Source organism: Eriocheir sinensis, chromosome 2 (assembly GCF_024679095.1).
Source record: "Eriocheir sinensis breed Jianghai 21 chromosome 2, ASM2467909v1, whole genome shotgun sequence".
Lineage (NCBI taxonomy): Eukaryota > Metazoa > Arthropoda > Malacostraca > Decapoda > Varunidae > Eriocheir > Eriocheir sinensis.
Window position 1 is genome coordinate 17,374,253 of NC_066510.1, and position 24,902 is coordinate 17,399,154.

The 24,902-nt window shown below is 42.8% G+C and overlaps 2 protein-coding genes across 10 annotated transcripts in view; one reads left to right on the plus strand and one right to left on the minus strand.

Annotated features, from left to right (window-relative positions):
- LOC127000330 (agrin-like) overlaps positions 1–15,880 on the plus strand; it is a 111,830-nt gene extending 95,950 nt beyond the window's left edge. The window contains exons 11-30 of one of the 4 annotated variants that reach the window (XM_050863930.1): positions 69–389; positions 1,698–1,856; positions 2,175–2,299; positions 2,431–2,572; positions 3,236–3,474; positions 3,887–4,040; positions 5,426–5,758; positions 6,005–6,420; positions 6,548–6,690; positions 6,857–7,089; positions 7,294–7,428; positions 7,737–7,980; positions 9,729–9,893; positions 10,236–10,367; positions 10,891–11,009; positions 11,311–11,392; positions 11,606–12,052; positions 12,748–12,937; positions 13,279–13,426; positions 14,298–15,880. In XM_050863930.1, the coding sequence (XP_050719887.1) occupies positions 69–389; positions 1,698–1,856; positions 2,175–2,299; positions 2,431–2,572; positions 3,236–3,474; positions 3,887–4,040; positions 5,426–5,758; positions 6,005–6,420; positions 6,548–6,690; positions 6,857–7,089; positions 7,294–7,428; positions 7,737–7,980; positions 9,729–9,893; positions 10,236–10,367; positions 10,891–11,009; positions 11,311–11,392; positions 11,606–12,052; positions 12,748–12,937; positions 13,279–13,426; positions 14,298–14,449 (4,079 nt within the window). In that variant the 3' untranslated portion in view covers positions 14,450–15,880. The remainder of the gene's footprint in view (positions 1–68; positions 390–1,697; positions 1,857–2,174; positions 2,300–2,430; positions 2,573–3,235; positions 3,475–3,886; positions 4,041–5,425; positions 5,759–6,004; positions 6,421–6,547; positions 6,691–6,856; positions 7,090–7,293; positions 7,429–7,736; positions 7,981–9,728; positions 9,894–10,235; positions 10,368–10,890; positions 11,010–11,310; positions 11,393–11,605; positions 12,053–12,747; positions 12,938–13,278; positions 13,427–14,297) is intronic. The other 3 variants (XM_050863944.1, XM_050863935.1, XM_050863955.1) reach the window with 3 other exon arrangements.
- Positions 13,201–24,902, minus strand: part of LOC127000345 (protein lin-28 homolog) — a 67,809-nt gene continuing 56,107 nt past the window's right edge. The window contains exons 1-5 of one of the 6 annotated variants that reach the window (XR_007753925.1): positions 24,780–24,902; positions 19,610–19,812; positions 16,660–16,771; positions 14,278–14,430; positions 13,201–13,418 (exon numbers count right to left, since the gene is read on the minus strand). Coding sequence is in view for 1 of the 6 variants with exons in the window: in XM_050863967.1 (XP_050719924.1) it covers positions 24,080–24,130; positions 24,780–24,902 (174 nt within the window). In the remaining 5 variants the exon portion in view is untranslated. The other 5 variants (XR_007753923.1, XR_007753940.1, XR_007753931.1 and 2 more) reach the window with 5 other exon arrangements.

The following is a 24,902-nucleotide window of genomic DNA, read 5'->3' on the forward strand; positions in this document are numbered from 1 at the left end:
CTTGTGTACCTGTCCTCTTGGGTGCTAGCACACTAACACTCGTCCTTGGGGGGTCGACGCTGACACAGAGGACGACCCAAGCCTGGTAAGCCCCCGCGACTCCTCTCCGCCCCCGGTGGTGGTGGGGCCCCCGCGCCTTGACCACCCCGCGGGGCAGCAAGGGGCTGAGGGAGACGTGTGCTCGGGGATGACGTGCGAGTACGGGTCGACATGCACGGTGCTGAGGGACGGTCTGCCGCGCTGCTCGTGCCGGCTGGACTGTACCAACGTGCCCCAGAGCCCCGTGTGCGCCTCCGACCTCAAAATGTACCCCAGCGAGTGCCTCATGATTAGGGAGGGGTGCCAGCGGCAGGTGGAGCTCAGACTCCGGCCCCTCGAGCTGTGTGAAGGTACTTGCCGGCTGCATGACCCCTGTCCTGCTGCCCCGCCCCGAGTCGGCTTCCCTATCCCAATGCATGGCAACGCAGGTCCTCTAGTGCATGGTGTCCCGCGGAGCAGCGTGCGTGTCGCCCCTGTGCCTGCATGCGTGTCCTGACTGACTGAGTGTCTGTCCAAAGTGTTAGCAGACCTTGGGTTTGGCGGCCGTGAGTTGTATGAGTAACGAAGTGTGGGTCAGGGGAAAACTTTGTGTGTGTGTGTGTGTGTGTGTGTGTGTGTGTGTGTGTGTGTGTGTGTGTGTGTGTGTGTGTGTGTGTGTGTGTGTGTGTGTGTGTCGGCATGACAGTTCGATATGCATGTTTTATATGTGTTTATACCCTCTTGGAACCTCTATAACACTTTACTTCCACTAACTATTACTCCATTTTACTTAAACTAGTCACATAAATATATCATAATACAACATATCGTCATATAAGTCTATTCAAACGGAGTGTTCCTCTGGCGCCTCGTCCTGCTAACATATGAATGATAAAGTGGTGAAGAATAAGTCTGTTCTGTGGTGGTAATAAGTCTGGGGCTTTCACATTGTCCATCATGGGAGCCGTTGAGTAATGTGAATGTGGCTCGCTCTGTCCGTAGACTTCACGCGTCACTGCCTTGGTAAAGCTCCGGCCGTAACACACTTTGTCTTGTAGGCAATGGAAAGTTGGTGGGAAGTGGAACATTGCTAAAAATTTAATGCTGATTAGTCTGCTGATGCTAAATGTGGCAGGAGATCTCCCAAGACCTCTTCTGTTTTACAAAATTGGTTTACGTACGCTCCAGAGAGCTGTTGGAAATTTTTCGTAGCAAACTGCAATATTGACGAAGGCATCATAAAGCTATCTTTTTCATCATCACCTGGTGCAGAAAAATATTATATTGGTACCCAAATAGCAACTTCATCCCTAGAAAAAAATATAGTCCAGTTTTATTCCTGCTAAACCTGTAATAATAATTAAGCGACATTCGTTACCAGCATAATTGGACGGCTCATTTGAGGGTTATCCGTTCAGGCTAAATATTAATTATCTGATTCGTGACGTTCATGCCTTAATGTAGATCATATTTACACACCTTTATTAATGAAGCATTGCGTCACATCCCGATTCAGGTACAATCATCGCTGTAATTAGACCTGTAACAAAATATAAATTCATTGACTTAACGAAGCAAACACTTCAATAACTATTGAGATTTTCACACCATCGCTTACTTCTTGCGTCTGTACCTCGCGTTGCATCCTTGAACGCCGCAATACCTTCCACCTTTTACAGATTTTGAGTTGATTCCCTGTGACGGCGACGAACCCCTCGTGAACCCCGCCACGGGCCGTGACTACTACTGCGGCAAGGGCCCCGACACGGAGATCTGCACGCCGGGCGCCTACTGCCACTACACGCTCTCCTTCGCCAAGTGCTGCCCCCTGTACAAAGGTGGGGAACTCAAACACATGGGTACCACATGCATGTGTGTGTGTGTGTGTGTGTGTGTGTGTGTGTGTGTGTGTGAAGCAACGGTTACTGAACTCTGAATCACTCAACCACTTTCACTTGGTTATCGTCGGTTAGCAAATACATTTTCTTTCACGGTGACATTTTTTTCCGGTGTGTGTGGATGAAGATTCGTTTGTTCGTTTATTGTCACCTTTGAAAGGCAAACTATTCCTTGTGCTAAGATTGTTTAGAGGCAAATATTGAAATTATTTCGTTTCGGGAAAACTTTTTGAGTGAATCCAAATGTGTATACCTCAGAAGAGAACGTGACGGAGTTGGCGCCCTCGTGCAGGGAGGGGCCCTACGGCTGCTGCCCCGACAGGAAGACGGAAGCCCTCGGCCCCAGCTACGCCGGTTGTCCATCCATCTGCCAGTGTCACAAGGCAAGTATGAAGGGCACTTATTTATATTCAGTTGTTACTCCAACAGCGGTCATTATTTGTTGGTCATGAACTTCTAAAACATCCTTTATCCTGAAGACTAGTCGATTGATTAAAGTCTTGACATCGAACAGCTGGGCGCCCACGATGCCGTCTGTGACCCCGTGACCAACCAGTGCCGCTGCAAACCCGGCGTGGGCGGCACCAAGTGTGACCGCTGCGAGCCGGGCTTCTGGGGCCTGCCCATGATACAGCACGGCAACAACGGCTGCCTGCGTAAGTTGTCCTCGACTTGTTCTTTGTTATGGTACACAATCAAAGGAAAACAAACTATCATATAAATATAATTCATCAACTCTAATCCATAAGTAAAATGACGGCAGCATATGTAACCATTGCAGAAGGCGTTAGTGACATATCAGCGCAGATTTCTTTCGTTGTCGCGCGTTTAATGAATTGGATAAGCATATATACGTAAGCAAAGAAAATGCGGAGGCTTTACTACAATAGACAAGTGTCCCACGAACGAGTTGCAAAGCGATGAGTGAAGCTTCGGAGAACAAAGTGAAACAGTTGGTCCGTCTGAGGCAGTGGTTAATAACGACTAGTTAATACGAAATGATGTTACTGACGCACAGTTTAAAGATCACAAAGCTGCTTTAATATGCAATGTTTTGTGGCCCTTAAAAATACAAGTAATGTAAAATGAACGGTGTCATCCCTCAACAAAAATGAGCGGTTAATATTTTGTTTCATCGTACTGGTACACGCTTCACATCTAAAGACTGCCGAATTGTTTTAGCTGAGCCTTGTTAACCTGTCTATTATAACTTAGTCCATAAAGATTAAGTAACAGCGCTGCGCACAATACTATCGAAGTCATTAATTCCATGTAAATGCTCCCTTCATGGTGCAACTTTTTATTGTTAACGTTGGCAGCGTGTGGTTGTTCCCTGTTCGGGTCTGTGCGCGACGACTGTGAGCAAATGACGGGCCAGTGCGTTTGCAAGCCGGGCATCACGGGCAAGAAGTGCAACGGGTGTCCTGAGGGCCTCGTGCTGGGGCCCAAGGGGTGCCGCCAACAAAGCGACACAGCCCAGCCCGCCCGCACCTGCACGGACTTGGATTGCTACTTCGGGGCTCGCTGCATCCAACACGACGGCCACGCGGAGTGCAAGGTGAGTGGAGATGGAGAGTGGTAGTTTGCTTCGAAGGGGGAGTGGCGAGTGTCAGTCCTACTCCTGAGGCGGGGTGATCAACGGTCTATTTTGGATGTTTTTGGCAAGTGTTAGTTTCTGCTCCCATATCTATTGAGTTTTCAAGGTTAAAAATACCATGAATACATTTTTGAGTTAAGAAAGCAACTGAAAAGAGAAAATGTATATCTCATAGTGCATTTGGTTACCTTTGTGCCTCTTTTTTATAGTAAAGGAAGCAGCTCATGGGCAAAAAAATAAATGAGAAAAAAAACACTAATCACTGCCCCTATAAAAGAGAGTAGAGTGGCAAAAAGAGAGGTCAATTTCAGATGGAAAGGTGCCTCGATACTTTTTTCTTACTAATACTACTACCACAACCTTCTTCCTCCAGTGTGAAGCCCACTGCCCGGAAGACTCTGCCTCAGCCCCTCCCGTGTGTGGCTCAGACGGGGAGACGTACGCCAGTGAGTGCCACCTGCGCCTCTTTGCCTGCCACTACCAGAAGGACGTGGTGGTGGACGCCCTGGGACCGTGCCCGCTGCCAGGTAAGATGCTGTGTGTGGTTACCGTGCACGTGCTCCTCTCCCGACCTGCTGGGCACCTCACCCCTCAAGTTAGCCAAGTATGTACCTTCATGCAAGCTCCTTCATGTCCAGTTACTGTGTGCTCTAATCATGGAAGGTGAATTTTTGAGATGCTGCTTCGTAAATGTAAATGAGATAGAGGGTCATTCTTTGTGGTTTAATGTACTAGAGGTGTGACCAGAGGGATGGAGAGGAGTGGGTGTGATCTGCTGACCTAGCAGGAAGAAGGGGATCAAGGGGAGGTGATGTAAGGAAGAGAGGGAAGGAGGGGAGCACGCCTGTGTCTGTGTCGTGCCGCGAACACCTGCACCACGCCCTCTTAGCCTCGCTCTGTCCTATTCTATGCACTTTTATCAATATTCCGAAGTATTGGTGAGGGTGTGGCCTGCACGGAGTCCCGAGCTCCCTGCAAGCCTCACCGGGCACCCGTTGTCTCCACTGATCCATCAGGAATGCCAGAGTTTCATATAAAGTTAATGTATTATTTGATGAGTCAGCAGTTCACTATTATAGAAGAGAGTTTTTACATCTATGGTATATTACATATGTTTAAAGTAAAGGAAGAATTTAGCAATAAATCATTTTTGTCTGGCATTTGCATTCACTTGAATGATCAGTATTTTTATTACATTTTAATAAAATTTTATAGCACGCAAAGTATAATATACTGATCAACATTCCTCTCTTTGAACTTCACTATTCTATGTAAGCTGAAAATATTTACTCTTTGCTGTCACTGGGTCATGATGCTTTATAAACAAAGTGAGACACGAGATTTTTTCTCTGTTTTGGCAATTTCAAATATCACAACCTCGCAAACCAGCCCATCACTGTTGGTTTTAAGCATTTCCCACACTGCTCATTCTCACATAGCATAAGCTTTTATATCATATCTTGCTGCTCATTTTTCACCTCGACTTGAGGTGTTGGAGTGTTCCCAGATGTGGCAGTGGTGACACTGGTCAAGTATCTTTTTTTGTGGTAACCTGTGTTGCACTTTTGTTTTGCCCAAGTGTTGTGAGTCCCACTTGTGATGCAGCACTCAACATGGGCCTTCTGACCCTGGGAGGAGCAGCTTGGAAAGGGGGCCATTTTTCAGGTTATATCAGGCAAGATTCAGAAAAGGTTTTGATGTTTTTTTCATACATAATAGATTGTAGACCTAGGAAACATTTTTTTAGTGTTCACTGTGCTTCATACAAAATGGCAACATTTCCAAGGTGACTCGTGGCTCCAAGGGGAAGAATTAACTGTTGTGAAGAATAGGCAGTAGTAGTCTATGAACCTTACGGTGTGGGCTGGCAACCCTTTTGGTGCCACTCTTAAGTGCTGACAACCTGATGTAGGCAACCAGTCTGATGGAGTGACCGAGTCCCCCCTCCGCCGCTCCACCGCCCCCTTGTCCACTGAGCCCCACCGGGCAGAGACTGCGAAGGCCACCCGCCACCTGCTGCACCCAGAGTATGTGGTGGGGTTGGGCAGCGGGTCCAGCACCCACAGCCTCTCAAACAGCATCTTTGGGGTTGCGCCCACACCCGTCACCATCGCTGCCTTTGGTCTGCTGGGCTCCATCTGTTACCGAGACAAGGACTGCTCTGTTTCCTACTCCCACTGCAAGACCTCCATCTGCACCTGCCGGTTGGGTTACACTCAGAGTGCTGACCGCCAGACCTGCGTAGGTAAGTACCGCCCCACCCAACAGGTAAGCTGCACTGCATGGCTCACCTGCACCTGCACTCTCCGTGTAGTGTACCACCTGTACTCTTTCTGCAATGAGTCTCATGTCAGAATTAGTAGTCAGAATACTCTCATGTTCCATGTACTGTACCTCTGTAAGGCTAGGAAGATGTTGATATCTTGATACGCACCACTGTGGACCAGCAACCCAGTACTGACTGGACACCTTCCCTTGACCTGCCCCACAGTCAACACCCCAGGGAGGAAGGAGGTGGTGGGGGCCTGCAGCCAGCGCCCCTGCCAGAGAGGAGGGGTCTGCCGAGACCTGCCAGATGGAAGCTACAGTTGTGACTGTCCATTAAGGGCCACAGGACCTCAGTGTGAAACTGAACTACCACCACCCTATGAAACCCCATCATTCAGTGGCTCTTCCTACCTGGAGGTGAAGAAAATCAAGGCATATAACAAGGTGCAGGTTGAGCTGGAGTTTCGAACATTCACCGACAGCGGGATTTTGCTGTACAGCCAGCAGCAGCGAGATGGCTCGGGAGACTTCCTCTCACTAGCCCTCGTTGATGGCTTTGTTGAGTTCCGCTACAACCTGGGCTCAGGACCCGCCCTTATCCGCAGTCATGAACGAGTCCAGATGAAGCGCTTCCACAGGGTGAGTGATCCCCAAAAGCCACTCATGTTATGCTGAGACAAATATTTGCTTAATTTTTGTTACATTTACTTTAAGGATTGCATTTAAGGAGTTCCATGATGGTGAGTGATCCAAATCTTTGTTGCAGGTGGTGGCCAAGAGGTACCAGCGTGATGGCATCCTGCAGCTGGATGACACCGAAGACTCTGTGGGCAAGGCTCCTGGAAACCTTAAAAGTCTGGATCTGCGAGGCTCAACCTATATTGGCTACGTCCCCACCAATGAAAGGAGGTGAGGCTTACAATTTTAATGCCATCAATCTTAGGAATCTCTTTTAATGCTCAGCTTCATTTGAGGGAGTTTTATTCCAAGAGCTCAGTACATACCACTTGTAATTTTCCACTGATATTCAATTCTGATCTTCAATAGTACTTATCATTTCCATATTTCACATCAGAGTTTGGGAAAATGCCGGGACAGCTGAAGGCCTTGTGGGGTGCCTGAGGTCTGTGAGAATCAACGGCCGGCCCCTGGACTTGGTGTGGCCTGGGTCGCCCCACGTGGTAAGGGCCGAGCACGTGGGTGAGTGTTCCGACTCGCCCTGCGTCTCCCTGCCATGCATCAACCAAGGCTCCTGCAGACCCACGGATGACGGCCACTTCAAATGTCTTTGTACCCAGGGATTCACAGGTCAGTCATGATGGCACAAGCTTTCATAAAATTTGGATAACATAGAAATGCTGGGGAGGTGGAGGTGGATGGATATTTCATGCTATAATGGGAATATTGTTTTGCCTTCATTAAAAAACACCAATTAATCAATGAGAAAGATATTGGAATCCATGCTTTGAAGGTGTAAAATAATCATAACTCTCTTGTATCCTTGGTGTGCAGGCGAGCGGTGTGAAGTGCGACTTGACCCGTGTGAGAGTCAGCCGTGTCAGTCTGGGGCCACGTGTGTCACCCTGCCCACCGAGGGGTTCCTGTGCAAGTGTCCTCCAGGCAGAACAGGAACACTCTGCGACCAAAGTGAGTCTGCAGGCTTGCCATTGTGTGCTCACTTGCATGTGTCTGTATGAAAGAGGGAAGAAAAGGGAAAGATATAAATAAAAGCACATATGTTGGTGTGTTAATGCATTTTCATTTAGTGTACGTAGTTGATAGCTATTTTAAAGAACAAAATAGCAATGATTTTCCTCCTCTGACTGAGATTTCTATTTGTATTACGTATTCTTCTTAATTTCACCTTCAAAGCCAGCAGACAAGAATCAGATAATTAAATATGTGTGAGCTATACTTTACCAACAAACAGTTTAACATTTTCACTCCCTCCCCAGTGGACAGGACCCTGCGTGAGGTGGTGATCCCTGACTTTGACGGGGACGCCTACCTTGAGCTGCCCACGCTGGAGAATGTGGGCCACTCCCTTGTGCTGGAGCTGTGGTTCCTCACGCGCTCGCCCGACGGGGTGCTCCTCTACAATGGACAGATGGGCGGCGGGGGGGACTTCATCGCCCTCAACCTCCGCAATGGCCATGTTGAGTTCTCCTACAATCTGGGTTCCGGCCTTGCGACACTTGTGTGAGTTCCAGAGTGTTTTATCTCTACTGTTTATCTCTCTTTTTGTGCTCTCTAATAATGTTTAAATGGTACTTTATGCAGTTTTTAGATCTGTTGCATTTAGTCTTTGTTTTAGTCGAGAGTACTGTTGTGCATTACTATCGGGAGCAGGGTTTGTTTGCGAGCCTGATGGTAAGGGACCGGCACTGTGCAGTTTTTGCTCAGTGTCGTCAGTGCCAGTACAGCTTGTGCTCAGGTTGCCATCAGTACCAAGGCTGCTTCTTACTGAAAAAAAAAGTTCATGTGGAAAAGAATATAATTTGCAAAGTAACCAAGCATCGTAATGTCACTGTAAATACTCTTTCACATGAAACACTGCACCCTTCAGGAGTGTCTGGTGTTTACCACTTCCATGTGCTAGCGGGTGTTGCTCAGGTTCTAGTAAATGTGACACATGTAGCTCAGCTTGTCACAATGGAATCACCAATGATCATGTGTTGTTTCAGATTCAGGCTGAAGTAAGTAGTGGATCCACTGGTGTAGGTGGTAAACTGCAGGTCAGAGTGAGCAACATGAACAAGTACACTTTGTTCCTGAACTTACTCTGGCACAATTTGATTTATTACTTACCAGTATTATTATTTTGATCCACCTTCACGCTCCCGCTGTGGACTTGTGGTGGCTTGGGGCTTAGAGACACTGTGGGGATGGATGATGAAAGGACATGGTCAGTGATTTGGGCAAAGAATCTTAGATCGTTATGGCCACTGAGTATTTTCTGCTTGACATCCCAACACTCAATCATAAGATTCTGCTGCCCAAATCCTCACATCCTCAGAAAGCAAAGTTTTCAGTTTTTATTCTGCCAACTCAGTGATTTTTCATTGACTTAGTGTAGCTACTATTTAATGTATCCAACTTGTAAAAATTTAATACTGTTTCCCGTCTGATTTTACATAGAGTAAAACAGAATGTAATCGCCGTCTCCTCCCGTCTAACCTTAGTCCACACCAGTCCTCAGCCACCACTTATTTGAACTCCCAAGTGCACTACGTTCAGAGGAAACCATGAACTCCTAACTGTGACTGATTCAAACACATGCCAAGATCAGTAATCCTTGCCTCACGTCAAAGCTCTGAATGCCTTCCCTGTACGTACCTGGTTTTCTTGTGCCTCCACATGTTTGTCACCCACCAGCCCCTTGTACACACACACCAGGTGAATGCTCTTCCCTTCAGAACTCTTGGTTTGAGATTATTTTATTTAGCTGAGTCTATTCCATCCTTATTTACCTCATTTTCCACTTAATTGTTTTGTTTTTTAATATTTTGTTTGTTATCCTGTTGTTTTACGCTTCTTCAAACTGACCAGTAAAGAGCTTGATGCCCTAAATGTCGTCTCGTCTGTGCTAAGAGATTTGCCGCTCCCGTGAAGGAGTCCGCAAGGTCTGCCTCTTCACTAAAAGACCACACCCTGTTCATACCCCTTGTTGGTGTGTAACTGCCCACACATAAACACAGAACATTGCTACTTGCCAGTCAGTCTTGCTAATGCACATATCAGAGTCAAACCAGCCACTTTAATGATTAAAGATTACTGAAATATGAAGCAAGTAAAATCATGAACTATAGCACATATATATACATTTCATTTGAGACCTGTAGTGCTGTGTCAAACAATTATTATCAATACAGTAACCTGGAGGACTGAACATTGCAAGAGGAAACTAGTGACTTTAACCGTGCACCTCCTCCTTTGTCCATGTCCAGGAGCCCCACACGTGTCCCCCTGAACAAGTGGCATGTGGTGAGGGTGCGCAGGAAAAAGAGGCGAGGCATCCTGAGGGTCAACCGCGGACACCGAGTGATGGGGAAGAGCGGGCCGAGACTCAAGGAACTCAACCTCAACCAGCCACTTTACCTCGGAGGACTTGAGTGAGTGAGACAGGCGCTTAGTTGTCCTTCTTGCCTTAGAATCCAGCACATAAAGGACAGTGAATTTAAGTTGGTCAAAAATGAGTGATTGCTTCTGTTAACATTCTTGAAGTGATGCGAGTTTTTGCTTACTAAAACACGTAACTTTAAGTTTGACCTCGGGAAGAAATTAGTATAAGCTTAACTATCTGCTGAACTGTGAAACGGCCCTACTATAGCATACCAACATTCCATCACTCACTAACGCTATTATAAGAATGAAAATTACTGCAGTTATTCCCTAAAGATATAATTTCAGTGATGAACCCCAGACAGTCATGCATACACTTATCTGTCCTCCAGGAACTTTACGACTGCACATCCTGATTCTGGCGTCACCATGGGTTTGAACGGAGCCATCCAGCGCCTGCTCGTTAACTCTGAAGTGTTTGATAACCTGGACGAGAGAGCAACAGGTGGAAGGGGTGTTCGAAGGTGAGTCTAGCCCGGTAGCAGCGGGGATCATGTTTTTTAATGGTCCCTCTAAGCGAGAAAAACGAGAAAAGATCATCACTCACACAAACCATTTCATAATATATATCAAGGCATTTGTGACCAGTTTATGTATCATCTATTTTAGGGGGTTTATATCAAGGCACAAATCTGGCCCGTCGCTGCTACATGGTAAAGCCACAAATTTGGCCCGTCGCTGCTACCGGGCTAGGGGCCAAAAGTTCAGAAATCAATTATTCCTCAGCACATGCATTTTTCTTATTGTTGGATCACTTAACAAAAATGATTATCAAAATATGAGAAAGGCTTAATATGACATAACTGATTCCTTTCATTGAATAAATGTTACCTTGGATGAATCTTATACTATTTATATTTCTATCCCACACATTCGTAATTATTATCATGGTAGCATAGGGATTACCAAATATGTACAGCAAAACAAAGAACGACTGCCTAAATGTATATTCTGTATGGACCACACTAAGATTTGCTGCCGTGACAGGTACCGTGGGCCACCCTGCCAGATGAACCCGTGTGAGAATGGTGGAGTGTGTCATCCCTTCCGCAACCGATTCCTCTGTAAATGCCTTGCTACCTACACCGGCAAGTTTTGTGAGAAACGTAAGTATTTTGTACATATCTGTAGTCACAAAAGTAAAGACAACCAACCCAACAATTGCACAAAGTCACTCAAGCATGTGATTCAATGTATGTATATTAGATTATCTTTTTCTTGAACTACTTGACTTTAGTAATGATTAAACATTTACCTTATTGTATATTTTCTCATACTTTCCAAGAGTTAATTAAATTTTTACACCTGTCTCCATGCCTCAAATCATACTGTACATGTATAAAAAGTTTGCAAATTCATGGAACAAAGAACTTTATGTAAAGTGTTGAAGGATTTGTTTTTCCATAGGTGTTGATGAAGAGCAAATGATGAAACCAGTCAAGTTTGATGGCCAGACTTTCCTCAGATTCCCCAACATGGTTTATAGAATGTAAGTACACTTGAAACTGTATTGGCTTCCTAACGGGGGCCTCAAAATTGTCTGACACAAGATAATTAGTCAGTCATTCAATTAACAAACAAACTATTAGTATGAAAGGTGGACTGCTTTTGTTACTAATCTCTACGCCTCACAAAACTACTAACCACTAAGCTTCACTAACCCCTTCTGCCCTGACTTCCCTCCTGGCGGTGGCTGTCGTAGTAACCTGACCCAGTACAACCTCACACTTGATGAGTACGAGAGCCTTGACTTTCCGGAGCCTTGGACCGACATTGACCTGACCTACCCCACTGATTATAACCTTGATGATGATATTGCATTCCTGGAAGAAGAAGAGGAGGAGGAGGAACAAGAAGCAGCAGCAGCAGAAGAAGAAGAGGAGGAAGAATTAGAAAATAACCTTGGTGACATAAAAGAACTAGAGGCGCTGGCCAATGAAAATGACGAGAACATGATTTCTCTTACGGATGACGGTGAGGAAAGAGAGGATGGGTCAGGCCTCCTCTCTTTATACAATGATATGGATAATGAAGCGATCACAGAAGAGGAAGAGTACTATGAGGACTTTGAGGGTGACACTCCTTCGATACTCAACAAAATCGATATGTTGTCGGGAACAGAAGAGACGGAAGAGGAAGGACTGGGCGGGTGAGAACGCTTATAGTACTAACTGCATGAAAAAGCTTATGTTTCAACCCACGATATTTTTACTATTTTATTTCTTTTTTTGGGCCACATTTAAGGTTTGTAGTGTTTTCTTTTGTTCTCAGGCCACAGTTATGGTTTATTTATTTCCTTTTTGACATTTACAAGAGATGTTATTTGTTAATTATATTTACTAGAATTTTTGTTTTGTTATGTTTCCTATTAAAGTGCCCAGGTATACCACTTGTAGACTTATATGTTACGTAAAACCATACATTGGTAATAGACTTGGCTGTGGCTAGATATTTTGATGTGGGTTAGGTCAGTGCACTTTGGACATTGTGAAGCAGTTAAGAATACCTTGCACATTATACTGAAAGATCTTAGACCAAGTAGTATTCCTTGCACATTATACTGAAAGATCTTAGACCAAGTAGTATTTCTGTGGGTAGTTTCATCTTCATAACCCCTCCCCTCTTTTATACAGCCCTGGTAATATATTTAGGAAGGTAGTTTTATCTCCATAACCTCTCCTCACATAAATACAACTCTGTAATTTATTTAGGTGGGGTAGTTTCATCCGTGTAACCTCGTCCTTTTAAACACAGCCCTGGTAATGTGTAGTTTGGCAATCGTCAGTGTTCATACTCATCAGATTTTTGCTAGATGTAGAGACTAATTCCTTTCTGTGCCAGCAGTAGAAGAGGCCAGACCACCAACCACTTTGAGATCCGCTTCCGAGCGACGACCCCTAACGGCGTGCTGGTGTGGCTCAACAAGGGCTCCACCGTGTCCAGGGACTACTTTGCCCTCACCATAAACGGAGGCTTTGTGGAGCTGTCCTTCAACCTGGGCACGCAGCAGGCCCTCCTCATCATCAAGTCAAAGGTAAAGTGTTGGGTTTGTTGAGCTTGATGTCCAACTTTGAAGAACTATTCTGCTCTTGTGACCTTACCCACTGTACCTTCATGGATTTGTCCGTCATCAAAGTCATATATCGGGTAATGCTCACCATTATGTTAAAGTTTAATTCTTACAATGTGAAATGCCAGCATGGAACAAATGCCTTTATGCAGTCATAAGGATTACTGAAAGGACCCAACTTCACATGGTTTTCCCTTTCTCTACTTTCTTAAGGGTATAGATAAGAATTTACTTGCTGACCTTAATTCTTTATTATTTGTAAATCAAAACTGCATACAGCTTTTAACATGGCAATGTGCTTGCAGGTGCGTGTGGACGACGGTCAGTGGCACATGCTGGTAGTGCACCGACGCAAGCGGCTCGGCGTCCTGAGGGTTGACAACGAACGTCCAGTGAAGGGCCTCGCTGAGCGGGGCTCCACCACACTCAACACCAACGGCAAACTCTGGATCGGTAAAGAAAATGTCAAATTCTGTAGATGGCAGAAGAAGCTTCACTCCTTCAAAAAACATTGTCTTTGGATTATGCTTTCTCTCAACATTGATCAGCCAAACACAGTACTACATTAGTCCACTACTCCAGACACAACACAGGCAGAAACTTCATGGCTTGCAGATCACCTGACACAATTATTACACCTCAGCATCACAGTGAAATATTAAGTCTATGCAATACCACTATTGTGAGTAGTGTGAGTAGAAAGGATTATGTGCTGTGGTTGGCTGACCTTAATGTGGCTGGGGAGGCATGTGGCTGGGGGGTATGTCAACATCCTGTGGGACCCTGTGAGGTGAGGTCAGTCAGTCAGAGTCAGTCTCAGTCTCAGTCTCTCTCTCTCTCTCTCTCTCTCTCTCTCTCTCTCTCTCTCTCTCTCTGTGTTCAGAGAATATTCATATTTCTTAGCCCACCTCGCCTGTTACACAAGATGAAAATCATGTTAACATCATTGATATTAACAAAATTTGTCTGCCTTGTGCAACAAACGAGCTAAGTAAACGAACATTAATATTTTCTGAACTTATGCTATGTGTTGGGAGACAGAGACAGCAAACACCTGGCCCATCAATAAGCAGTGTTAACATTTGTGTCTTGGCTGTGAACTGGGGGACTGACATAACTGCATGGCAGGTGGCTAGCATAATGCATTCCTGCAAATCAAATGAATGGGTTAGGTGCCTATTTAAGATGCATATATTTGTTTGTAGGAAATAATGGATGTTTTTCAAATCTTTATATTTTATGTTTAGCAGGAGCCTTATAAATACCTCCTAACAGTTGTAAGGCAAGTTTTGCATTGTTCTTACTTGTTTCTTGCCCGGCACAGGTGGGTCTCCCAAGATGCCACGCGGCCTACCTCCAGCCTACTACCAGGGCTTCCGAGGGTGCATAGACTCCATTCAAGTGGAGAATCGAGACCTGAACTTAGTGACTCACGGTGACTCTCCTCTCATAAGGTTCTGTGACGAGATGCGGTGAAAAGAGAAAAACGAATGTTAGTAATTTGTAATATAAAAATAATCTTAAGTGTTTCCAGCTACACCATTTTTACTGTCACAAAGTACTACATACTGCCACCACTAAACTGTCAGCCTTAAAAGTTGTGTGACCATATCATGTTTGCACACTTCCGTGCATTGTATGTTCAATGAATATACTCCAGCATATCTGAAGAGTAGTACGTCAATATATTTCCAGTTTTAAGTTGAGACGACCTAACTGGAACAGTGTAGTAGCTTATGGAATACAGAGAAGAAAGGAAAGAAATGCTATTCATGGTTCAGTGCGGGTATGATATTACAGTTCAATCAAAGGTTGTGTTTTGACTGATACATGTGAGGTACTGTCATGAGCCACAAGGAAGAGATGGAGCCACAAGCTTCACAGGTGGTGTGATATAGTAGATTTAATTACGGTAATATGTCTCTGCACATGTTACACTCCCAATTACAGTTGGGCCTCAACAGGCTCCTTTGCTTGGTCTGCACTGAGGCAGACACATGCCAAGCAACTTTTTTTAAGTTTTCCAGGTGTACATATGAAGAGTGAATCATATACAGTGTAAACTATCGGCAAGGAGGTGTAGAGTTATGAGGAAAGGCATGGGAAGGGCTCTTTTTTTTTTTTTTTTTTTTTTATTTATGTATCTAAACTCTGAACTCACTATTATGATTACTATGATCAACTGATTTTAAATAGCTCTCAACAAAACATTATTATTTGGGAAACTGCAACATAAATATGAACTTTACAGGCTTTACTTTTCCTTCCATAATTGAGATTACTACTGATTTTCAATGGAAAATGGCAGGTCTTGGTGGTGTCATCAAACAGCAATAATGCCGAAGTCTGAGCTACTGAACAGCAGCTAGTTTGTATCTGTTGTTTAGCATGACAGCATCAACCTTTTTTAACCATATGTTATTGCTGCTGCTACTACACAAATACATTATTCCTCCAAGTAGCAATATTACCATTAACACATCCTCATCTTCTAATAATGAGTGAATACATCCCATGTACAATATTTCTTTGATTTAAACAGTTATGCAATTGAAATTTGTTTGCAGCTTTCAATAGTAGTAATTGCATGGCTATTCAACTAAATTCTAAAGCCAGTTTTACAAGTTAAACAAAAATCTCCAAAAATTTGCTTCAAAACATAAACCATTTACTGATACAGAAGCACTTTTAGTTCCTGTAAATTATCGCATTATGTCTTCAACGGAGCTGTATAGAAACGAAGACCAATCAACGAAAGGTGTGCTGAGTTTGTTCCACTACTGGGCTGAGGCAGTCACGTTATTCCATCCAAACCTCTTTATTAGTTAGTTAAATATAAGGTTATGTATAGTACGGTGTCACTAATCGTGTGGGAAGGAAACAAAGTATGGAGTTCAGTAACATGCTGAAGAAATCAATGCATGCAAGGTTAAATTAATATTAGTAACTCTTGCTGGTGTAAACTGCAGAACTACATTGTGAATCTGATGTATACTACACAGGACAGGAAGCTTAGTGAGTCAAGTAAAGTCATGCTTCAATTTGTCAACATCCACTGTATACAAACTTGTGCAGGAACATGTCAAAATGTTACCCTAAAGGTCCATAAGCTCTAAGTCCACTAGTCCAGAATCCAAAAATAGTAAGAATAAATACAAAAAAATTATTACCCCAAAAAATCTAAATTCTTGAAGGCAATTATAATCCAAAATTTATGTCTAAAATCAGGAAAGTATTACATCATGGAAAAAAAGGGGGATCAGCTAAAATTAACTTCTCTCTTTATGCATGCACCATCATCAGGATCTCTCCCAATCTTGTAAAGAACTAGAAGCAAATAATAAAAGTCCTAAGCTGAACCGAGGGGATATGATGACTTTGCCATTGTTTAATCAAAATTCTCTGTACTGTATAGTTTAAAGAATAGGAGTTTGTAGGGTTAAAATGTTTTCCTATGTATTATAATTTTCTGTATGTCGTAGTTTCCACGGTGAGTCTGACCAACAAGTATAAGCCATCACCGCCAAGTTCACCAGTCGCTGCCTCACACACTTTGCTGGGCAGTAACAACCGTAAGGAGGGTAAAAAAATTGGACCTCTTTGGAAATCAAACAGTATTACCCTAACTGAGAAGGATTATTACAGGTCTTCAATTCTATGAAGGAATTTCACACTGCTGTACTTACTTTCAGAAATGTTATGTTGCATCTGGCTTACTACTGAGAATTCTTCCTTAGGGTGAAATATGTAGGATGTTCCTTTGAGATCCCTTGATTTTGTTCACACCTCAGGCACTCCCTACTGGTGAGAATCATTAGTGTGCTAGCATTGTTTTCTGTAAAGTTTTTAAAGGCCCACCTGTCTTCCAGAGGAGTGTTGATATGTAAATATTGTAATATATGATAGAGAAATAATTTTTACAAGATAATGTGCCAATATTGTAGGACTGTGCAAACATTTATGTTTTAGTATTATAAATATTCAAATATCCATATGAATATAATAGACTCTATCACAACTTTGAGAAAAAATAATAATTTAGTCCCTCTTCCTGGTTCTAAGAGAAATTTAATCTGTCCTGAAGCTAGAATTTAAAAACTCCCAAACACTTCTGAAACACAATGTAATTATTTAACAACCCAATGCCTGGTGAAATGATTTTGTTCTCTTAGTTATGAAGGATCAAACTCTTAATTTAGGGGATTAATCAGGGATCTCATTATGTCAAGTAAAGACCAAAAATTCATAATTAAATTGTGACAAAGACCATTATATGAAACCAGTAAAATAGGTATTAAAATTATGTATGCTAATGTTCCTAAAGATATTTTCAAGAATTTTTAAAGTTAAGTGTCATTACAGTGTTTTGAGAAGGATCTTTATGTATATAACTCAATGTGTTTGCACATATTTGTAGAAAATAAAAATTCAAATAAGACATCTTTTCTATCACCTTGAAATAATGTATGGCACCTGACAACACATTGGCAAGGGCAGGGATTTCAATTTAAGGCAAGCAGAAATCACATAGGCCTCTGAGAATTAGAGGAAAATACTTAGAACAAATCAACCCAACAAAACCTTGCATTCTGTCAGGCTGTATGCCTTAACTCTACATGACTGCAAAATCAATGATCTGCTCTCTTGCCCTTTCAAACACCATTACCTTATTGTTCCCTACATTTTCTTTCAGCTTACACACCGTGAAAATATATAGTGTGAGAAGGTATCTACTTGAAAGGATGGGATGAGATTGCCTCCGTGCATGTGAATGGAGAGCTGAGCCAGTATCCCGCCAACATCCCGACAATGTGTTAGGCAATACTTCTGAGCCACTGTAACAAACAGTCATCACAAACGTTTTCCACTAGAGAAGAGAGTGGTCGTGGTCATGATTGGATGTGTGTTGCGTCTTGCTCCACGCGGAAAATGCTGTGTCGACGTGGCTGGCTGGGCCAAGGGCCTGAGGGATTCGTGTTATGTTTGTGAGGATTTCACAGGCAAGAAGTGGATTGGATGCCGTTTGTGTCCTAAATGGTGTTATGTGAAGTGTGCTCATTTGTCTGGAATTAGTAAGCAGGAGAATATACCTAAAATTAATTTGATTTGCACCCCATGCCTCCATAAAGTGTCTTGGGTACCAGAATTGTGGAGAAATTGGATGAATTCAAGAAAGAATTATCTAAAGAAATGTCTGTGGTTAAAAATGAGGTTGAATCAAGGGCTGAGAAGGTGCAAGAGGGTCTGGGGTCAGTTGCTGATGCCCTTTGAGCTGACCAGGCACTTAGTTGGGCTGAGGTGGCGAAGAGAGACAGGAAAGTTAAGAAGAATCTCCTAGTTGTGAAAGCTTCTACCCAGGAAAAGGAGGCAACAGATATGAAGGATGAAGTCTCCCAGGCATTGAATGGTATTCAAACAACTGATTCAAGATTCACAAATGGAGGTAATATTGTCATGAACTTTGATAATGAGAACACAAGGGCTGAGGCTGCTCAAAAATCAGAATCTGTTGAGCAAATTAGTACCAAAAGTGTTGGAAAGATGAAACCAAAGATAATGATATGCAATGTGCATAATGAGGAGACCAAGGAAAAAATAAAGGAGACCATCTTAGACCGCAATGAGTTCTTACGCACAATTCATGGTGTTGAGAATAAGATTGAGCTGATTTTCAGTAAGGCTGCAGCTGGTGGCACAATGCACTACATTTTGAGGTGCGACCCAACTGTAAGAGAGCCGATTTACAAGAATCATGACAAGCTGAAATTAGATGGGGAATATACACGGTGAGAGACAGATACCATGCAATTATACATTATCATTGTCAGAGATATGGCCATCTTGAGGCCAACTGTACTGTTAAGACCAATGGAGAAGCCCCAAAATGTTTCAAATTCACTGGGGATCATAAATCAAAGAAGTGCACCATGGCTGAGAAGAAATGCATAAATTGTGTGAGGTACAAGAAGCCTGAAATCTACCACTCAGCAAATGGCCAGTGTTGTATAGTTCTTCAAACCGAAATTGAGAGCATTCGTAACATAACCGATCGGCCAAGTGACTATGATGATGCCATGTTTATTAAAAATTACATCAGTAGGCTATTCATGAAAGCAATCAAGACTCACTCACTCACTACGACGTTTTGATGCTGCACTAGCAGTGGAGCGGGGCCTAAAACCTCATCAACAGTAAACAAAGACCGTCGTCACAACAGTCCATCATTATTCTTAAGTAGTCGGCACCGATGACTGTGCCGATGGGAAGCAGAAGAAATTTTAAAAACGGCCCCGTCAGCCTTCACGACTATCTCATGACAAGCCTAGACAGTCCGCGACCTCCCTCAGACCTCAAGTGAAAATGACCGTCGCTCCAGACCCTTGTGGTGGAAGTTCAGCACGGAACACTTTATTACGCTCCCCCTCGCGATCCCACACTGCCCCCGACGTCAACTCAGCATCCGGCGACCATTCCCAGACCTCCTCCAGACCATGCCGACCCCTCCACATCACCAGCCAAGGCCCCGTGTGCCCTGAGTCGTGGTTGTCGTGGCCCGGGGGCGGCACAGTGTGGAGGGGCCTTGGGCTTACCTGATGATGCAAATACTAGGCAACAGCAACAACAGCCTTGGCTCACCTGGCTCTGGGTGCAGGTGTTGTGGTGAGGAAGGCGTTGATAGTGTCCTGGGGCCGCGGTGACGCAAGACCCTTCCCCTTTATGTTGGTCTCTTCTTCGTAACGGCGCCTTGTTGTTGTCTTCTGAGTCTTGGTCTTGGTAGCGGTCTTGGTCTTTTTGATCTTGATGTCACAGTGACTTTCTTGGCCGTGTCTTGCTGGTGGCTGAAGGTTTGGGTTCTCGCCATTGCATAAGCAGCATCAGAAAACAAGGGTAACGCAATCAAAAAGCAATGTATGACAATAAATAAAAGATAATATGAAGAGTAGGAGGTCCTCCGAAGCGATACAAAGCGATATAGGTCAACAGAAGAAGAACTAGAAGCAGAAGGAGGAGGAGAAGCTACAAGGGTTGATTTCTAAATGATCTTCCCTTAGTTTTGTATTTTTTGATTAACTATTTTTCCCTCATTTTTTACATGTGATATATGCGCAGTGGTGATACTACTACTACTACTACTACTACTACTACTACTACTACTACTACTATTACTACTATTGCTACTACGTATCACCGCCTAAAACTAAACTAATGACAATACAAATAACAAAGAGAGCGCACCGTGTAATCGTCAACAGGAGTAGACAAACATTTCTTTATACAAATGGTTATATAAACTTTTATTTGCTGTTTTAGCCAGAAAAGCCTTTGGTCGTCACTCCGCTCCACAACCACCTCAGTGATGGTCGGCAGAGACAGACAGACGTGATGGTTCAAGTCCGTGTGTTCACCAAATTCCGAAGCGGCTTCACTCACAATGTCTGTTACGATGCTACTTGATTGTTTATAAATATGTTGCATATTCTTAATACCTCAAATATGCATGTTGTAAAGAAAGTAATTAATATAAAATGAGAACACAACTAAACCTCCTGTTATACATATGTGAAATTGCATAATTATACTTCATGAGAATTATCATTTCCTTTAATGCTTCAGACTGAATTATTGTCCCTTCATACACCCTCTAGAACAGTATATCCTTATTGCAGTTACTCGCCTCTCTCTCTCCTACGTAGGCACACAGAGTGATAAACCTTCGGTGTGTCGCTGGCACACAGACACACGCGGGACACTCACACTGCACAGGATGTAACATTGTAAAGCACTCTACAGCTACAGCCACACAGACCTCCAGTGCCTCAAGCCTCTTTACACCGCCCTTTAAGACCAGTAAGTATATTCATCGACAGTAAAACATTTTCTTTACGGTTCACTGACAGAAAATGATCCTACTTCACTCATATGGCAAGCATCCTAATCCTACAGCAAAGACCACCTCCAAGTGGTATTCGCGCAAACTACTGGTGCTGATAAATGCCAAGCTCTGCTACGTCAGACTTTTGGTTCTACTAAACCTTAAAACAAAATATTGAAAATCTTGAATTCAAAAGTATATTTGCTTTAAAGTCCACTTCAAGTTTCGTGGCACCCGCTGCTACTGTGGCAGACTGACGAGGCTCATGCGTCAGCGCAGAGCGTATCAGAGCCACTGGAGGTCAGGTACAAAGTCAAATAAATCAGCCACGTATTGAACTGAGTTTCCTTCAAAATTCATTAAAGCGCAGTACACACCTTCCGTCCAGTATTTGCCAAATGATGTCTGGCACTGATACCTCCAATACAGAGCGAGGCTGTGCGATGTTTACTTCGTCAAACGCGAGCATGCATCTCCCTACTTCTAACCCAGTAGAGAAAGCTCCTGCTGTGCAAACTGACTATTCTAGGTGTTTTCTGAGTAGTCTCAGAAAAGCGTATTAAACATACAGCTTTTACCTCCTTTCATTAAGTATTTTCTTACAATTTCCGCTGATAGTGAATTTTCATTATTTTCCCATATGAATAACCTGTTAAATTTTCTGTTATACGTTTTGTACTTTTCATACACACAGTGGGAGGCCATGGTGTGTGTGTGTGTGTGTGTGTGTGTGTGTGTGTGTGTGTGTGTGTGTGTGTGTGTGGGCGTGCGCGCATGCGTGTGCGCATTACACAGTGTGATTGCTTAAGGCACATATAATTCTATACACGTGTCTAATACGAGGAACACCTCTCGCAGCATTTCACTGAAATGCACCTGAGACACCTGCTGTCCACGTGGTAGATGTACAAAAATGCAAGACATCTGTATGCTATACACTTAGGTGATATATTAATACATTAAACATACGAAGCATTTAACAATACATCCTATTACGTTCCTAGATGCAAGACTTCTGATATTTAAAATAATGTATGCCTTCATATTTTCTCTACACACAGCACTTTCATATATCTTTAATTTTGTATACATGTTTCTGGGAGTTAAGGTGAACCAATAAATTGAAGTGGCAAGGATGACAGGCGGCTCGTCAAGGTGTTTTGTGTGACTATAGCCCTGTAGAGGTGGCTTTGTCGGATAATCATTTTGTTTTGAGGTTGAAGGATTCTGATGCTGCTTAAATTTGATGTGGATGAAGTCTGGCACAGTCGCTGCAGAAAGCTGTACATCTTTACAGAGAGAAAGACTTCTATTGTAGTACATGAATGTTAATGAATATTCCTGAGAGCAAAAAAATGTAAAGTTCTTTAGAAATATATTAACTGCACTATTACTTGTATAAACAAATTATATACACTCCTGAGTTGACGTTGTGTGTTATACATAAAGGTTCTTTGGGCTGTATTAAATGTAAACTGACACTGGTGACTACAGAAAGTAACTCAATACAAACTCAAACCCTTACAGCTACTTTTTTAAAATTTTGTTCCAGTTTGGCTAAGGTTGTGCATGTGTCTTTAACCATATCAGTTTGTCCCCTTAATCGAAGTATGCAGTACACGTGAAAGTTAGTACCAAGACAAAACTGAATATGAAAAACCAGCTCAAGTTTTGGATCTCTTTCAGTATGATTCAAGAACGTCATCTGTCCAACTTAGTCTTGATAACTAACAATTATGCAAGTATATACATCATGATATTGTATGCGATAGGGATTAACTCATCCACCGTGCATACTCGTGAAAAAGTCAAAATGTTGTAAATGTCCAAACCTCTGAAGCAGTCCTGGATCATCCTATTGGTAGAGGAGGTACATTGCTAATCCCTTAAGGATTTTTATGGAAATTTTGACCCCGAGAAATGTTGAAGTAATGGTAGTAGTAGTAGTAGTAGTAGTAGTAGTAGTAGTAGTTGTAGTTGTAGTAGCAGTAGTCGTAGTGGTAATAGTAGTAGTAGTCAACCCCCACAGAACAGTACTTTCCATCCAAAACGTTGACTTTTCCACGATTATGTACAGCGTATGTTTCGTGATATACTCGTTCACATGCACATCTGTATTATGCTACTGTAAAATCTGCATCATGAAAATATATGTTTTTTATATATCTATGACACATTTATGGGTGAGTGTGTTATTGCTACAAATGAGTGGTGTATCGGTGTCCGGGATTGTGCCCCACGCTAGGAAACAGTGACCCCTCCCTCGTCACCCTCTTACTTATCCTTGAGAAAATATGGCAATGTATACAAACTTCACACGGCTGTGCTCCCGCAGTCCTCCACCGCAATATACACTTCACACACCCACTTGCATAATATATAAATTACTACAAATTGCATTTCAACACCCTAATACCCAAGTGATACCTTACGGTTCTTTTATCTATACATTACACGTACATCAAATATATAGGATTATTTGCATAGTGTTAGAATTATATTTCATCTAACAGATTTTAAAACAGGATTTATACAAGTGAGGCATTTTTTAATTGTATGACATTCTATTTAAAATATGCGTTAATCGATAGTTGTATATAATGTTGCTTCATCAATAAAGACAAAGAAAAGTAATTGGATACATTTAAAAAGTTTTAATTTTATATCTACCTCTATAATTTATGTCACTGATAAAGCAGCAATACGTATTTCGTAAAACAGGCAAATTATAAATGTCACTTTAAGATCTGAAAGGTGTGGATCTCCTTATGTGGTATGTATTAAATATAAAAGGAACATTAGTCTGAAAACACTGTACCTCTATAAATACCTCTTCAAATTAGGATACTGTATGAGAATCAGAAGTAGATAGATACAACACTGGCACTATAGTCCGCGGAAGCGAGTCAGGGAAAACAATGAATGCTCACGATACGGCAACAGCCTAATAACACAGTCTCTTGATATATTTGAATTAACAGAAGATGAAGAACGTAATCAAATCAACTTTTTTCTTCAAACTGGATATAGGTAGCTGAGAAGCACTGAAAAGTTAATTATGCACTGTTTTTTACTTCGTGGTGTCACTATCAACAGGACGATGATAAAGGAACAATGGTATTGCCATAAGGTGATCATTGCTTCTGACGAAACTCGCTGGAGCGGATTATATCATACAATGTCATGGCCAGGCAGCCACCACTAAGGTAACCACACAGTGTCTAGCTCAGCCACTACACTCTGGACTCTCCAAGCTCTGTGTCTGGGCCTTCAGATCCCCGCACCTAAAAGGAAACAAATGGATTTAAAAGGAGCCTGCTGCAGCCCTGCCCTGGATGGTTGCTTAAGTCTGTATTCTTAAACGTATCGGCACCTCAGTATACGCCCGTTTGAGAAGACTCTCGTAGAAAATCCTAGGATTTTCATGGACTTTTGTGATTCTAATGATAGTTTTCCACGATATCTATACCATAAGCGGAAAAATCACCCACGAAAACCGGTTGAATCTCTACTGTGGCCTAGGAAAATATAATGGGAGCCCGATGCGTTTGAGGATGTTACCCTTAGTCCCTTAAATGGTAGTCTAGTTACTTGATGGTATAGCCTGATTCTTTTTAAGGTATAAACTATCCCCTTTACGCCATTATAATGCATGCACTGACTACGAAATCATCTGAAACTTATTGATACAACGTGTTAGAACTTACTACTACAATTCAATGTTAAATTTATTGTTACATTATTAGACAGAACTTACAACTATTTACAAGTGATTAACGAACCCTTGTTATTACATATACGATAATATCTCCCACAAATACGGTGGTGCTGAGTATAACATTATAACAAACTATTTACGTCTACAAACACTGAAAAACTAATCATTACGTATCCTATTATTACCACCACAAATGCAGAACTAACCTCACTTACTTTCTCCGGCCGTTGTGAGCAATCGGCTATGAGATGATCCTCGCTCTTACAGTAGTGGCACCGCTTCGGCTGTGGGCCCATCGTGCACTTGGCCGCAATGTGGTTGGCAAACTCACCACAGTT